Here is an 18,124-nt window from a genome sequence, read left to right on the forward strand (position 1 = left end):
TTACCTTAATTCCATTTTAAGTGTCTAAATATTCTTTAGTCGTCATTTTACAATTTATAAGTAAATATTCTTTAGTAATTAAGAATCAGCTAAAATAGGTATAATTTAGGTGTATATTTAAGCCTAATTGTTGCTGGATCTCTTTTTAAGTTAATGGCCAGATACCAACTTTATATTCAATATTAGAGTTTTATAAATTTACTTGTCCTTGCTATCAACAAAGCTATATTCGTTCGTTCCGGGTAAAAAGAAACTATTAACACATAAAATAACACGCCATCTTCAGATCACCCACTGCGTTAAGCATATCAGAAAGTACCCTAGGAAAAGGTAACGTTATAGTTCATTCTAATTTGTTTGAGACCTTTGCAAGGGCTAATGATGCACAAACCCTCTGTTCAAAAGAAAGCCTTAAGCATCCAAGCTCATGCCTGAAATTAATGAAGTTATTTCTTCGAAAAAAAATAATGGATGGTGCCAGTAAATATAACGACAGTTTTTACAACTGAAGATCATGGCTTAGAGTTTGAAAACATGGGTGAAAAGACTTTATAACCCACACTTTCCGAACTAATGTTGGTTTTTAAAGATGTTTTGTAAGAGCCACTCATTTGATTTAGCAGAGTATAGAAATACCAATGGAGAATAGTATATAATCTTGCTATATCTTTGTTGTCAGTACACATAAAATGAAAACGGAGCTTCTCGACTTGCAGTGAAAGAGTTGTGCTTTGTGTGAATGTACAAAGCGAGATGCTATCAGAACAATATGAATAATGAATTCATACTTGACATGTTTTAACTGAAAAGTCTCAGTTCAGCCAAGTTTTGTTTGTGATTACTTATTTCGTGAATCCTGAAAAAAATAAATCAAGTTTGAATGCTTGCAGTAACAGTAACTTTGGGAAGTGGCCACAAATTGTAAGTCTGTAAATTTGAGCGAAAGTCACAGGTGGCCTTTCGAAAAGCTGTTAGTGTATGTAACGTGTAATGGAGATAGATGTGTATGACAGTTTACATATTTAATCACATACTTGTGCAGGAATATTACACAAAGATATTCATAAATATTTGAATCATTTATATAATAAACAATTATTTAATGTACATGTGGAAAGAAACAAAGGTTTTGATCTGTGATTACTGAACTGTAATTAGAATTCTTCTTCTTACTCCTTACTTTAACGTTTAAATTTCCACGGATAATATTTGCATTCCGGTAAGAATAATACAATATATTTCGAATGTGTTCGAGTTGTTGAAATTACAAACACATCATGAAGTTATCTTAAATGTCATGCCCCCCTCCAACGTCACAGCGGTATGTCTGCGGACTCATAACGCTAAAAACCAGGTTTCGATACCCGTGGTGGTCAGAGCACAGATAGCCCATTATATATTATGCTTAATTCTAAACAAACAAACAAATAAAATGTCGTGATAAATATTATCTTATTATACCTAGTGGTTTATTTGATTATGACAAAATAGTTTCAATCACGCAGACGTACAAAGTACGAAAGCACACACTTTTCTGAATATTTTTTAACATTTTTCATTACAAAGGGTAGCTCTAATATACATGAAAATATAATATTTCATTGTACTAGGGGAGACATTAGGTAGTATCCAAATGATGAAACTTTACATATTATACCTTCATTAGCACTCAACCTGCAGCTAAGAGAAAGTTCAATAAGAAAAATTACATAAATATTGGTCACTGCTAATGGTCAAGAATGAAGATTATTTTTACCTAATCTTGACCGACATGCGTATGAAAGATCTGGTTTACAGTAAGTGTGCTATTCATTGTTAAGGGAACAGCAATAGAAAGAAATATAGATAAAATAAACATGCTGGTTGAGTGAATATCCGATGATAAAACAGTTCATGGGTACCAAGATACCATAAAAGATCACCTATTGGATGCTTCTGGATATCATGCTTCAAATAGTCATAGGTGGTTTCCATTACCGTGTACCGATGTTTATATTATGCTATCATGGAAGTATAGGTACCTCTGATAGCATGGAGGAATACATTAAAGTACTAATAAAACTTCAGGAATATTTTGGCTTAATTGACGCTAACTTTGAGCCTTGCAGAAGAGAGTGTTCTGCTGTTAGAATTCTTCGATATGAATATTTCATCTGGCTGCAATTAATAATGCAAGATGAAACGTATAAGAAAGTTAACTGATTTCAAAGATATTGAAAGTAGCTCTTATAATGGAGTCTAATAATTTCAGCTTGTTATTGCTAGACAGTTGACAACAATCAAGAAAGAAAAACTAAAGATCGTGAGTGAAGTAGTTTGTCTCTTGAAGTGGTATATATTTTGTTCATTAATAATTCAAATGCAATTTTATATATGTGTGCGCGTAAGTACTTCTTTTTGTGCTTGTATTGAGTTTCTTTTTGCTTTTGTATATTTATGTGATGTATATTTATTATTAAATAATTGTTCCTAACTTTATTAATTTCACTATATTCATGCAGAAAGGAAGTTTGATAAAATGTGTATTAAATTAGGCCTATGGTCAGTGATAGATCTTTTAATTTTTATATCAAGGGTTTATTTCCATTTTTCATAAATAATACCTTTCCTTTTTCTTTTATAAAATGGTTCTTACATAATGAATAATAATCTGTTTTAATTCTATTTTGATTGCAGGAAGAGTAGCATGTCTTGGTTCTTCATTTGTGACCTTCATCAAAGCTGAGGCTCTGGTTGTGTTCGTGTTTTTTCTCAAAAGCAAAGCTACATCATGCTATTTGCTGAGTCCACAGAGAGGAATTGAACTCCCGATTTTAACATTGTAAATCCGTTTACTTACTGCTGTACCAGCGGAGGACTGCTTTGATTGACAACTGCCAACAGTCAAGAAAATACCTTCCAAATGATCTAGTACTCAACGACCTTCATTTGTCCTTGCTTCTCTAAACTCTCTCTCACTTCATCATGAGCCCGGCATGGCCAGGTGGTTAAGGCACTCGACTCGTATTCCGAGAGCCGCGGATTTGAATCCCCACCACACCAAACATGTTCGCTCTTTCACCCATGGGGACGTTATAATGTGACGATCAATCCCACTATTCGTTGGTAAAAGAGTAGCCGAAGAGCTAGCGATGGGTCGCGATGACTAGCTGCCTTCCCTCTAGTCTTACACTGCTAAATTAGGGACGGCTAGCATAGATAGCCCTCGTGTAGCTTTGCTCAAGGTTCTAAACAAACAAATAAACTATTCGTCATGGTGAATACTTTGACATATAGAATAAGCAAATCGTTTAGTAAAAGCATTTCTTTAAATTCAATAAACTTAAGAGATCGATCACAACTCAGTGAACACTTTATTCTTCGTAAAAGCTCACATTAATTTGTCCTTCCTGTGTATTTGCTTTATTTCCTGATAAAATCGACTTCGTAAAACTCGCAATAACAACAGATTTGATCAAGAGATAGGGGAAGAGTTCTGTAATTGATAACTTTACTGAAGTCTAAGCTCTAAGCTTCATGTGACATAAAGATATTTAACATAGTTAAAGATCAGTAAAAAATATATGTAGATTGGTTAGTTTGTTTTGAATTTACCGCAAAGCTACAGGAGGGTTATCTGCACTAGCCATCCCTAATTTAGCAGTGTAAGACTAAAGGGAAGCCAGCTAGTTATCACCACCCACCGCCAGCTCTTGGGCTATTCTTTTACAAACGAATAGTGGAATTTACAGTCACATTATAATGGTCCATAGCTGAAAGGGCGAGCATGTTTGGTGCGACGGGAATTCGAACCCGCGACCCTCGGATTACGAGTCGAGTGCCTTAACCACCAGGCCAATTAATTGTGAAGAAAGCTATATCAAACAGTTTCCAAAAGCCTTTCTTCCTTCATTATTTGACTCTAGCATTTCCCAGTGTATATGTTGTCTGAAATTAAAATCCACCATAATTATGACTTCATTAACAGCTCAAATCTTACTCTCATTGTAATGCTTCGTACTAATTTCACCAGTACCATTCGATGGTCTGTAACAAATTCTTATTAAAAGCGTTTTCCATTTATATTCACTATTAGGAACCCAAATGGATTCAATCACCTACCTATTATATTTGATATCGTCAACATGATGTAACTCACATTTTATATATAAAGTTACTTTTCCTCCTTTACTACCCTATCCCTGTTGTAACTCTATATTTCAAAGAAAATTCTGTCATCTTCAACTTCTATTAGACATTCTAGTTAAATATCCAAAGCACCACTTGCCGCATACAGAGTGAATTGTCAGTAACTAGATGTTAAGATAATGATCACAGAAGTTTTTGTTGTTTCGAGAAACTATTATTTTGTTGCTATATTTTTACAATATACGTGGCTCAATCTTAAAGGACAGAAATAATGATTAATACAGCAAAGTTCTACTGTTTCTAAATTATATAACTGGTGTTTTTTTATTCCAAGGATTTTAAACATTTTCGTAAATAATGATCTACAAATCTTTGGAAAAAGTAAGAGTATTTGAAAAAAAAGATGAAATAATGCACACGTTTTCTTGAAATAATTTTTATTATGCATGGAAAACGTTTATAAACAAGAATAACTAGTCTTTGTACTTTTACTCATGAAAAATTACTGTTTCTGCCCAGGAGGGAAGATTAATATTTAGCGTCGTAGTCGCACACCAACGTGTGCTCTTCTGATGGTGCAGACGCGGAATAGCCTGGCCGACATTTCCCGTGTGTCGAAAAATAAAAGTTTTCCGAAATGAGGTATCAAAACAGGATGACGCACAAGAAGTAAATGGTACCAAATTAGAAAAGTATGGTAACACAAGCACTGGATTTAAGCATGAAAACGTCAGTTCATATATCAACGCAGTGTGAATTTTACGTCAATGAATTAGGCATATTAATTTATTAAATATTTTACTTTTTTACTCGCAGTCTGTAGCGCATTTTAATAAGGTACATTATACGGGGATTTTCTTATAGCAAAACCACATGGGCTATCTGCTGAGCCCACCGACGGGAATCGATGATTTTAGCGTTGTAAATCCGGAGACATACCGCTGTATTAGCGGGGGTTGGGACAGTATACATATTAGTTTTTAAGAGGTAAGGTTTTGCTGGGTATTAAATGAATAATTTTCAGTTGGATTCCATGTGATAAGTCTTCCACTGGACTGGTTGCGACGGCTGACCTAATATGCCCGAGTCTTGCTGATCGTGATTATTTGATCAAACGTTAGGTTTGAAGCTCCAATCCGCTTCACTTTAAATCATCATCTAGAAAGTAACCGATTTTCTACACATCTTTCCCTCACGCTTGAACCACGAAAAATTAAACCGCCAAAATGATCGAAATCTAAGAAAGGGGACGAAGAAAAATAAAAGTTTTGAATACCCCCCATGTTTTTTACTAACCTTGGCCCGGCATGGCCAAGCGTGTTAAGGCGTGCGACTCGTAGTATGAGGGTCGCGGGTTCGCATCCCCGTCGCGCCAAACATGCTCGCCCTTTCAGGTGTGAAGGCGTTATAATGTGACGGTCAATCCCACTATTCGTTGGTAAAAGAGTAGCCCAAGAGTTGGCGGTGGGTGGTGATGACTAGCTGCCTTCCCTCTAGTCTTACACTGCTAAATTAAGGATGGCTAGCACATATAGCCCTCGAGTAGCTTTGTGCGAAATTCAAAAACAAACAAATATCTACTAAACCTAAAATACCTACAAAGTGTTTCAGTTAGTTAGGAATATGTATTTCCAGATGTCGCTACAAAATACAAACCCAACGTATAGCATACGGTAGCTATGATTCTTTCTTTTTGACTGAGTGTTAGTAGAAGTGAAACGTGATTTATTTAGAGATGGGTCACCAAAATATTTGGTATTCTCACCCCAGAAAGTTTGGTCCAGGATCTCGATACTGGTAAGTAAATTCTAACATTATAATTTTACTTTAGGATATACATATACACATATATTAAAATAATTTATTTTACAAAAGATCTAGACAAAAGCGCAAGTGGAAAGAGGTGTTAGGCCTAGCGAAAACACGTGAGTACATTAAGCCTTAAAATGAGGACAATCGTAACCAAAAATGAGATCATAATTTCTGCTGTTAGTATTTGAACTGCATTTAAATATCGTACATTGTTTACGTCTTAAATTGATGCATAAACTATAACTAGTAATGCTGATTGAAAGTCTGAACCTCGGCTTTCACTTACACCATTGAATAAGCCAATTTACAAAATTTGTGGGTTCTGTAACCTATATATGTAACGTACTTTGGGGATTATCATAGAGGACTATATTTTGGTCAAGTTGCTTTGTATACAGAACAGTATTCAAAGAAAATAAATAACTTGGGTGTTGGGCAGCTTTTAAATCAATTTAATTACAAGCATTTTACTTCTACTAACTTCATGTATTAAAATCTAGTAATTACTAATTGTTTTTCTGAAAGAAGGTCTTACTTCCAAATGGGTAAGAAAATCACATGATACTATTAGCTTTACCAGGCAAGAAGTACAATTTTGCATTATAACTTTATACCTTTTCTAATAAGTACGTAAATGTTACTTCTACCTTGAGTTAAAAAATTCTCGATTTTCAGTAAAACTTGTACTATTTAGCATTTGGGCACGGCTATTTTAAACAATACAAGTCCTGCATTGTTCTTAAGGTTTCAAAAGTATACATCAGTTTAATTTGTGGGTAAGCTTTCTTAGTTTTCAGTCCATGTAAATCAGTAAAGGGTAAAAGTATACAAATTGTTTTATAGGTACATCACATTTTTATTCAATATTCATTTAAAAATACTTCTTAAAAGTTTGTACACTTCATGCTTAAATAATTGCAGTGTTTTTGTTTTTTTAATGTATATGGAATAAAACTAATTATCCAACTTAAATTGTTTTTTTGTTTTTTTATAAACCCAAACATGAAACTATCCAAAATTGTAACTTTTATTTTATTCTCCATGATAAACTTCATATTTGTATATTTGTCATATATAGGTATTCCAATAAAATGTTTGTCTTGAAATAAATGGGTTATCTTTGATCATTATCTCCTCAATACAGCAAAATTTTGATCATGACTATACCCATCTTGTCTTTCAGTTAGAATAGTTCAAGAATGCCCATAACTTATGTGGAAATTTCTGCATTTGAAAATGTTAAAGGTAGCATTTCTAACAGTATTGAACATTTCAAAATACTTATTCCATAGTTGGCAAGCTAGGTGTAGCAGTAAAATATGAATCATACTGAAAATAAGGACAGGATTTAAATTTTCATGTTTATTTTAAAGTATTCACTTTTTACTTTTCCATATTTTTGTTTCTCATTTTAATTCTGAATTTTCTTTTTCCCCTCCACTTCTCTAGTCGAGTGTGTTCTAACACCCATGGTCTCATCAGAAAATATGGGCTAAGCATTTGCAGAAGGTGTTTCAGGCAATATGCAAATGATATTGGGTTCAAAAAGGTTAGTTTTAACAGTGATGTAACAATTTTATTTGCACTCAATAGACTTGTCATGCAAATCATGATGTGAAATTGTTCATTTATAAATTTAAAAAAGCAAGATGTTTCCAAAGCTTTTTATATTCTTTGCAAATAAAAGTTAGATAAGGAAGATGGAAAACTTTCTGTTGATGATTTGTGTTTTAAGGTGATAAACTTTTTGTTTTTTGCAGCTGGACTGATGTGTTTGCCATGTGAACTTGGAAAATGTCAGCTTTACATTGTTTTCAACATTTGTGTCAACACAGTTTACTGTTAAATAAAAATATCTAAAGAAATGTAAAAATAATGTGATGTTTAAACATTCTTACCACATCATCCTTTTCGTAGGTGGTGTTACCAGTTTTCTAACATTAAAGGTTTAAAAAGGAATACTGTATAACTCAAAAATACAGGAGGTTACGTTAGTGTACCACTTCCATGAACTGATGTAAGATTTTGGGGTTAGTCCTATCTAAATATGGGGTCCATAAAGAAAATAACATAGGTTGGCAAGTAGTATTTCACCAGAGAAAGATTTTAGTTAAAGTTCATGACAGTTCCCCAAAGAAGGGCAAACAGTATACTATTGTGTGCATTTTCTCCAGACATGTGGTCTAATACCATTGTATTTTTGTTCTAAAGTGCAAGTTAACTTTTGTGAATACTGCTGAAAATAACTTTATTGTTGAACTCCACTCAGTGAAGTATTGTAACAATTAAAATTATTTCATAGTATTTGCTGATGTCTGTAAACTTATCAAATTATGTTGAAAGTAAATACCCTTTTTCACAAATATGGTGGTACATAGAGAATAGGTATCCAAACCATATAACACAATACCAGACATAATACAGAATTTGTTCTACAACAATATTGGATGTTCTTTAAAAATTCCATTATTAACATGGTCACGAAGTGGAAAGGCTTTTTTTGCCATTAATGAAGTAATGCTACCATCCTACAGCCTTAAATATTTAATTTTGATGTATACAAATCTATGTTGTAAGAAAATTGCAGGATAGTGCTATCAGGAGAAGGGAAGAATTTTTTTTAAAGCAACAGTTAAATTGACTTCTTAATACAAAATAGTTTATACAGACTATATATACATATCACTTGGTACGAAGAAAAAAAATTTATTTCAATGAGTTGTAGCAGATGAAACAACGTTACATTTTCAACGATGAAATAGTACAAAATTCCTTACTGAATACAGGAATCAACTCTCTTCAACAATACCTATTTTCCTAATGTCTTTTGTCTAGAAATCTTAACTATCTACTCACATTTTGAGCACTTTTGTACTGGTTACTGAAAATAGTTGAAAAACAAAAGTCAGTCACTGGTTAAGATATCTTAAATTGGCTTCATTGTATCATTCTTCAAGTTTGCAAATCCTTTATTTTCACAATAACAAATATTCATTCTGTATAAAACTATACAGTATACAACACAAATCAATATTATGGGATGCCAGAAACAAGTACAATGAATAGACTTTAATAAACATATGTAAAGTCTTGCAAAGACAGACACCTACAAAACCCAAGCACCTGACTGCAGAGTAATGAGATCCAAAGTCAGAAATATAAAGTAATTCCATATATTCTTACTCTATAGTACTTTGTTGGATTACTATTAATAATGAATGTATTAGGTAACATAGCAATTTCAGTATTCACAACTGTATGAAAAAATATCTTCTCTTCCAGTATTTTTATATTTTAAGTGCCTTAAACAGTAATTGTAAAATAACTTGTGAATTTTTAAGACAACAATACAGAAATGTTTATTTTTCAAAAGGTTAAGAGGTTAATGGAAATGATTCATGTGGATGAGGCACACGGTCTATGGTGGGCAAGTGGCAGAAAACTGCTTTGTGACAGTACTAACGATTTAATACAGTAAACAGACTAGAAATAATAATTTGTTTGTGTTAAAAATAAATCTTACCAGCTGACTAAATCACTAATATATTTCCTAAGTTCCATTCACACATATCAAAGCACATATTAGCATAAGCCTCACACACAATCTGTACAATATACACAACATTAATTTTACCAATATCTATATTCTTTTAAATGAAACTATGTCTCAACAAATAAACTTTAAAGAAGGAAAGACAAAAATTACTTTTAAGATTTTTATTTTTTAGACAGTCGTAAGAGTATGCTTGAGATTTTTCATCTATTAATTACTTTGTATTCCTTGGAAATATAAGGAACATGACCCTTATGTTGCTACTGCAGTATTAAAATACTACATAATTCACCATCACATAATATATATTTCACATTTATAAATCTAACTGTAGGTCGGTACACAAAACATTTGTGCTATTATTTCTGTCAAGAAGAAATACGATACGTTAGTGATAACTATTTGCTATATCAAACAGCAACGAAAATGACACTTGATTCACTTTTGAGTATTTTATGAAACAGTAATTTGATAAATCCACAACGTCTGATTTGTGGATCTGAAAATAACCTTACATTCTTGATATTATAATATGAAAATGCCAGAAACGTACTTCAAAACTATACGTTAATATATGATTAGTGAAATATCTCATTCAACTGGATACTTTAAACACAAAATTAGAAGCGTAAGTAAAACAAAAAATTTAGGGTAACATAATTGATTACAAAAACCGGTTGTCGGTCATAAACTACTTTAGTGGTGGATATATAAATAACACTTTGATACAAATACACTTTCAGCTTTTCATATTCTGTACTTTTTCTTTTACAATACACATTGGATGTCTTAATTTATTATACTGTATGAATATTATGTCATTAAAGTAATCAGTGTTTAATTTCACAATTTCTTATCTTACACTTCCACATCTAAAAGGGCTAATACCAGATGAAAATTTATAAATGCTTTGTTTCAAAACTACAAATTTTAATTGCTTTGCTAATATTTACTGACTAAATTAAAGGTCTAGGAGTAAACCTCATTTCATGGTAATGATTTAGGATAACGTCAGAAACAACTGAGTTATAGAGAAGATTGAGGCTTTGAAGTATTATTTAGGTTAAGTCCACTTTTTAAATCTTAACAGTTAAAAATTCTTACAATACAGTGAATTTCAATTTTTAGACTTTATGAAAAACAGCATTTATATATGTAGACAAAACAAAAGAATGTATGAAATGATACTGTCTATACAACTAATATTTACTGGATAACAGGTTAAATCACACCAAACCATGTTTCATAAAAACAAGTGTTTTCCTAGTATCTAGACTTGCCAAGTAAAGTTATTTACTAAAGTTGCTATTCTACCAATCAAATGTCCTGAGCAATGCAACATTCCTTATTTTCATATTACTACTAAAACTTGAATACTTAACATGGAGTAGTTTCAAGAAAAATATTTCAATACAGGAAACATTATTTAGTTAAAGATAATATAATTGTGGCTAGCTCTCTGAGACTAGCATTTTAGTTATCAGTCAACAGTGAAATCAAATTACATGAGCTCTTACTGCAGCAGAGAAATGTATGTTAAAAATAAGCAAGAAAAAAAGAAACTAAGGAAATCTAATCCAAGTTGAGCACGTTTATAATGTTATTTCTGAGTAACAGAAATTAAAAATGAACACATTAGTACGAATAACTTTGTAAACAATATGAATCAAACACTAATACTATAGAAATTTTACACTTAAGCATTTCATTCAAATAGAAGATTGAACAAAATAAAAAACTAAAGCATTTCACATGAGAATACTACGAAATTGTAAAGTTATACATTCGATAACAAATTCATTTGGTCCCATGAACACATAAAATATTAAGACTTAATAACTCTAACAAACAGAATCAGTACCAAAGTAGGAATTCTGAATATAGCTGTTAAAACAAAGTATAAAGAAGTACTGTTTGATTGGTTCAGCAGGATAACTGACTGAGAATCAAAAGGTCAGTTATTTCATCCCAATAATAAGCTGTTTATAAATGACCAAAGCACATAACATCAGCCTAGTGGAGAAACGTGTTGCTTGGTGACACTGTTTCTCAGTACATACAACTAAACTCAGGTTATTATCATTCTAGTACACAGTACCTCAACAACTCATTTTTAAGTATATGCAGTTAACAAAGCATAGTGATGAATCAGGCACAAGAGGATATGTGATTTATACTAATGATTAAGGACATCTACACAACTTCTAATAGTTGATAAGGAAATATACTGTGGCTGACTATGAGGTTCACAGTATGTTATAACACAAGCTATAATTCATTTACTATAGAATTTATTTACTTAACACAGTATGCTTCTAAAGTTCATTACAGACCTGTTCTTGCTAACTATAGGAAGGCCAAACAACAGTAATGAAACAAGGGGATTTGACATTTCTACTCAACGTACTTTTTTTTTTTTTAACTGATGTATTTTTCCCTTCTTTGTATGACCTTGTAAAGTGTGCTACCTACAGGCATTTCACACTCATTAGACATGCTAACAACCAAATTAAGGTTTTACAACAGATCTAACATTAAACATTTTATAAACTTCATTTCGTGGGATTATCTGTTAAAAAAGTACCAGTAATATTACTATAATAAATAGCACAAGTAGGTCCTATGGAAACAACAACTTATATTAAACATTCTAAACTACATTACTTGGTGTAATCTGTTATAAAATACCACTATCATAACATTTATATGAAAGATACACTACATTACTTGGTGTTACTTGTTACAAAGTACCACTGATGTCAATACCTATAACATCTATATGAAAGACACACTATATTACTTGGTGTTATCTGTTATAAAGTACCAATGGCATCACTATCTATCATAACATCTACATGAAACATTCTAAACTACATTACTTGGTATTGCCTGTTATAAAGTACCAGTAATGTCACTATCTATCATAACATTTATACGAAACATTCTGAACTACATTACCCATTACAAAGTAACAGTGATGTCACTCATTCACTATCATACAAAGAATTAAAAACTTCTTAATGAGATTGTACCTGGTAAACATTTTATGCTATATTATATTGTTTTGACATTATCTGCTGACAAACCCAGAGATATTCATTTATACTAAATATTCTACATTCTATTATGTCTCAGTGTTCTTTATGGCAAAAGCATTAGGTTAACAAACTTATCACATCCTTAGTAAAAGCTAACTTCATGAAATGTGCAGTAATCAAGGGATCAGCACATATTGAATCAACCCTACATAATAAATTGAGTTGGTACAACATGAAGTGGAACCATTAGCAGCATGTATTGAATCAGGACTTTAACGTGATGAATCAGTTCAATTGCAAGTGAAGAGAGACAAAAACAGGTTAAATTTGTGTGCTAAATGTACAAAAGAAATGTTTAAGCCCATACTACAGTCCCAAAAGTTTTTCCTGTGCATATTGAACTGTAATTGTGTCTCTATGAGAATTCATAAATCACCTCATTCAACAAATAACTATAAAAAACTTAAGCTCATATTAATGAGAAGGAAAACTCAATACTTAAATATTTATTAAACATACAAAATTTGGTTGTTTGTCAATTTTATCTGCAGAAAACAGAAGTAATGATTTTTATGTTGTGTGTATTAAGCATAAAACATACTATTTATAATGATAAAACAGTGAGTGTGGAAAATATTAGTATATCAAGTAGGACAGGCTTTTCTTTATAGCAAATATCTCATCATATTCAATTACTGTGAAATGTGATCTGTTAAGTTCACATAAATTGACCATAGTATGATAAGATATCAGTTCCTTCTTGAGGTAATGTACCTTTATCATCATTGTCAGCTACTGTGAAACCTGTCCTCATCAGTTCACATAACATAATTGTGACAAATACTGATCAACTCTAACTGGATAGTGAGACACTTATGATTAACTCATAGTGACAAAGAATGACAACTTTCACTCTGTTTTTTTATGGCAATGATAAGTAAAACAAGGACACTTGGACACACAGTCCAGCATATTAACCAATTTACCATGCATGGCTCAACATCAGTAATGTGATGATGCATCCCAATTTCCAGCCTTATTTTTTGTCCTAATCAGAAACACTTAAGTATTAAACTGTCCAAGTTTACCTACACCTCACTGTGAATTTGATACCTAAAAGTTGTTACACAGAGATCTTGTAAGTTTTACTTGTAACATTACCTAACAAATCACAATGGTACAATGTTTGTTTACTCTCTGCTACATTTTCTTACCCTAATCTGTCGGCAGAAGCAAGAATGGAACTTTGAAGGGCTACCCAGCCACAAAAAAGGAAACAAACTCAACATCTTTTAAGATGGTCAAGAGAGCTCAGGTACATTTATTATGATTTCAATTACTGTATTTTTCAGCATAAAAGATGCATTCCTATTTTTGAGACCATCTTCAGGGAAAAAAATATTTTCCACAGTTATCATTTATTTATTTGTTCAAAATCAGCATAATCTTTTATTATTATTTAGAATACTTCAAAAGTAGTATATGCATAAAACTTTTGACCTTCGGTGTATAGGGCACAGGAAGGGGGGGAATTTTGAGACCCCTCTTTTGGGAAAAAGGTGCATCTTATATACCAAAAAATATGGTAGGTAAACTTTTAATTAATTTTGTTTGCCTGTGGACTTAAAAGGCTGTGTCATAAACATCAGATTATTTAACAAATGGTAAAAAATTGTTATAGCTTAAACTGCTTCAGTGATGTTAAAATATTAATATACACATAAAAAAAACTATTTGTTGTTATTCTGGAAACCCTACTCTTAAAACTTAATAAAATCTTTACTTTTTACAAGAACTACAAAAAAAATTAAAATTTCTACAGTTTGCAATTTTTATTGTTACAAATTAAAACAAAGTGTGAACAACCCTTGCCATACCATGTCTGACATCTTAAGATGTTCCATTTGTCAAATGTCTACAATATAATCATAAGAAACATTTACAATGTCACAATAAATCATCACTTAGCTTAGACAGCAGGATTTTTGTGTCAAATTTTTATACTTTACTGAACTAGCTACATGAACAGATGGTGAGTAAATGGATGTTTAGGATTGGTAGAAAAATGTAAGCAAGACTGAACTTACATTAAAGGAAAGATAAAGAAACCAGAAACCTCTAAATCCCAACCCATCTGAATGTAATCTCATAAGAGAAAATATCTGTGAAAGAAGAATAGGAAGACACAATACAAGCACTGATATAATTTACATGTATAACAAATACACAAAATTGTCATTTATATAACGTGCTTTTCACTTTAGCACATTCCAAAACATTCACTTATTAATAAACTATGTAATAAACCATATTGTCTATTATATGGAGATTTGACCTTCCCTACATGTAACCTTTAAACACCAACAACTAAACACTAGTCTTACCACATGTAGATAAAATCTTTCCAAATTACTACCTTACATCAGAAGCAGCATTTAACACTAGTCTCACTAAACAACTACCTTTATGAAAAAGCATTTAACACTGTCTCACCACATACAGATGAAACATTTCCAAACAACTACCTTTATGAAAAAAATGACACTCAACACTGTCTCACCTTGTACAGATCAAACTGCTACCTTTACTAAATAAAAGGTAATAAATTGTGTTATATCACATACACATTCAAACTTTCAAACAAGAATGATTTCAACAGTGATTCATCACAGAAGATCTAACATTTATTTCAAAAGAAACGGGTAGAGGAAGTCAACACTTTTACATCACATACAAAAAAACTTTTCCATACAACTACTTAACAATGTCTCCTCACATACAGATGAAACCTATCTATATTACAATCTTACAAAAACACAACATTCAACAGTACGTCACAACACAGTCTCCTAGCATCTTACAATTCATTTTTAAACAAGAATGTTTCCCATTTAATATCATCTTATAGAGATTAAAAACTTTCCTAAAATCTAGTTTAGAACAGAAGCATCATCAAAAATAATTTCATCATGAAGCTAAATTCTCCCAACATCTACTTTTACAACAAATATTGGTTTTAATTTTGTGTTGATGATACCCAAGTCAAAAATTTTTTAACATACATTTAGGACAGAAACATCATCCTAAATCATTTCACCATTCAGCACAGAATTCTCTTAACATATACTTTACAACAATAGTTGTTTTCAATTCTGTCTGTATGTTAGAGCACAGATGAAAACTTTCCAAACATATACTTTGTAACATAATAAATTTTACAGTTTCATCATATATATAATACACAAAACTTTTCTAGCAACTAAACTGTTCACAAATAAAACAAAGTGCATATTAAGTATTAAAAAAAAAGGCAAACAATGGTTTTAAGAATATCCATAACAGTAGAAGTTGTGATATGTGCACAGCCAATTGTGTATAAAACTTGGTTTCTTTCAAAATGTATGTTACAATCTCATAAAACACAGGGAATACTGTGATGCTTTACAAAACACTTTTGAGTAAAGTAGTGAATCTGTAGCCATACATATATGCTTATATGATTGCAGTCAAAGCAACAGGTACTTGTGTTTTAAGACAGGAGATTTTTGAGACAACAGCAACACAGCACTGTGCTATGAGGGAAGAAAAATGATGAATATAGAAAGCTTGTTTGGATTAGCGGTTCACCCATCTTCTCATAGTCTCTTCCCAGTCAGTGTTTCCACCTTCTTCATCATCAGTGCGGACATAGCTTTCATCATCTGTTGTGAGCGATGCATGACGATGGAATAAGCTGAGGTCCTAAGGTTTGAAGGAAAGAAGTTTGCCTAAGCAGCTGCATTAGGTGAATGGGTACACACAGCTCAACTAGATCTGGCAGGAGCACACTGAAAACACAAATAAACTCAAAACAAAATGCAATAATGAAAAAAAAGTGTCTCAAAAGTGACTGTTTATTAAAAAAAAGATTAACTAAACAAAACCATTTGTGTAGCAAATAATATTTTAAAGTCTCTGGTATTTGATAAGTTTTTGTAACAAAGAACAAAATGAAAAACAAATTATACATAATTCTAATAAAGAAATCTTACAAATAACAAGTTTGTTTTTCTGAATGAAACCATTTGGTTATTTTTCACACACACTAATGAGGTTTCATACATAAAGACAATGCAATATGTTTTTCAACATACTATGGGAGAAAAGGATGAAAGTACATGTATCTGTTACTGCTTCTGATATACTAATTAGATCTAGTTACAGTAGATGAAGTATGAGAGAAAACAAACAGTAAAAGATCATTTTCAAGTGTGATAACTTAGGTCAACTTTTGAGACACTTTCAAAACTGAATAAAACCAAATAATAATTTAGAATAAACAGTAACTCAAATAATCATATTAAATTGTAAAAAAAAACATTAAAATGAAATAAACTAGATAAATCAAAGAAAAACTGAAATGAAACACAAGACCTAAGAACTCAAAAATATCAGAAATACACTGCAAAACTAAGAAATATATTAAACCACACTGTTTTCATTACATACAATTATTACTATTCTAAAATGGTTATTACAAATTCTTTAACTCTACCAAGATAGGTCTTCCCATGGTCAACAATACACTTGTTGACTTACATTCAAAATATAACTGAATGACTATTTTATGAACTTAGTATCAAATTGTAGATTATAATTCAAATTTTAGTATTGTATACTATTTAATTTCTTAATTTAAGAGTAAATATTAAAAAATGCGTGAAAATTGATTTTTGTGTGTTATGTAGTATGTTGAATGCATGACTGGTTCAAAAATAATGTCTGTAGTTTGGTACAAATTAGAAATTCAAATTACCAATATTGGCAAGCTATTACATAAAATATTAACCTATTTTCTATTTGCTGAAATAATGCCACTGTACTGGATGAAACACAGTGGTCCTGCTCACATCTTTTCATGCTTAAAAATGTTCCCTTATTTACACCTACTTCTGTCTATGACATGCAAATAACCAATCAAAAGCTCCAAATGTTCCCCGTAATAGCTTTCTCAGCCATTTTCAAGTATATCAACATCATCTCATTCTTTCAAAACAAGATTTCAAGGATATAGGTTGAGTCTTTAGTCTGCTCAAAATTTCATGTTCTTTTAGATTCAAATACAGCTTGATAAATTCTAATGGAATTCTGTTAACAATATAGTTATTTATTTATTTTTTTGGTTATTTGAAGTTTATATACATAAAACCTAAAAAAATTTTGTTTAAAACCCTACGCGTGTAAAATTTTAATCGCTTTGCAATTTATAGCAAATAAATACAAAGGTCATCATAACTAGAAGATACAACTGTCTGCTGTATTTATTTACTTACTAATAATAAGTTTAAATAATGTATTTGTAAATAAATACAGCAGAGAGTTGTATCTTCTAGTTATGATGACCTTTGTACTTGTTTGATGTTTGCTATAAATTGCAAAGCCTTTTAAAATTTCACACATGGAGGGTTTTAAACAAAACAATTTTTAGGTTTTATGTATATAAATTTGAAAGGATGTCTGCTGTATTTATTTACTTACTAATAATAAATTTAAATAATGTATTTGTAAATAGTAATAGTATTTGTTTGTTTTTGAATTTTGCACAAAGCTTCAC

At 31.3% G+C, this 18,124-nt stretch overlaps 2 protein-coding genes across 9 annotated transcripts in view; one reads left to right on the forward strand and one right to left on the reverse strand.

Moving 5' to 3' along the window:
- The first annotated feature begins 5,761 nt into the window (after positions 1 to 5,761).
- On the forward strand, positions 5,762 to 7,816 carry LOC143235464 (small ribosomal subunit protein uS14-like). Its single transcript, XM_076473665.1, has 3 exons — positions 5,762 to 5,925; positions 7,390 to 7,489; positions 7,701 to 7,816. The coding sequence occupies exons 1-3, from the start codon at positions 5,864 to 5,866 to the stop codon at positions 7,707 to 7,709; spliced, it is 171 nt and encodes a 56-aa protein (XP_076329780.1). The 5' UTR covers positions 5,762 to 5,863; the 3' UTR covers positions 7,710 to 7,816.
- Positions 7,817 to 8,622: 806 nt separating this feature from the next.
- LOC143235463 (dystrobrevin beta-like) overlaps positions 8,623 to 18,124 on the reverse strand; it is a 73,029-nt gene continuing 63,527 nt past the window's right edge. For 5 of the 8 annotated variants that reach the window (XM_076473660.1, XM_076473659.1, XM_076473658.1 and 2 more), the window contains one exon: positions 16,012 to 16,272. In XM_076473660.1, the coding sequence (XP_076329775.1) occupies positions 16,147 to 16,272 (126 nt within the window). In that variant the 3' untranslated portion in view covers positions 16,012 to 16,146. Of the gene's footprint in view, positions 16,359 to 18,124 lie in introns of all 8 variants that reach the window. The other 3 variants (XM_076473663.1, XM_076473662.1, XM_076473661.1) reach the window with 1 other exon arrangement.

This window comes from Tachypleus tridentatus, chromosome 12 (genome assembly GCF_004210375.1).
Source record: "Tachypleus tridentatus isolate NWPU-2018 chromosome 12, ASM421037v1, whole genome shotgun sequence".
In the NCBI taxonomy this organism is placed as follows: Eukaryota; Metazoa; Arthropoda; class Merostomata; order Xiphosura; family Limulidae; genus Tachypleus; species Tachypleus tridentatus.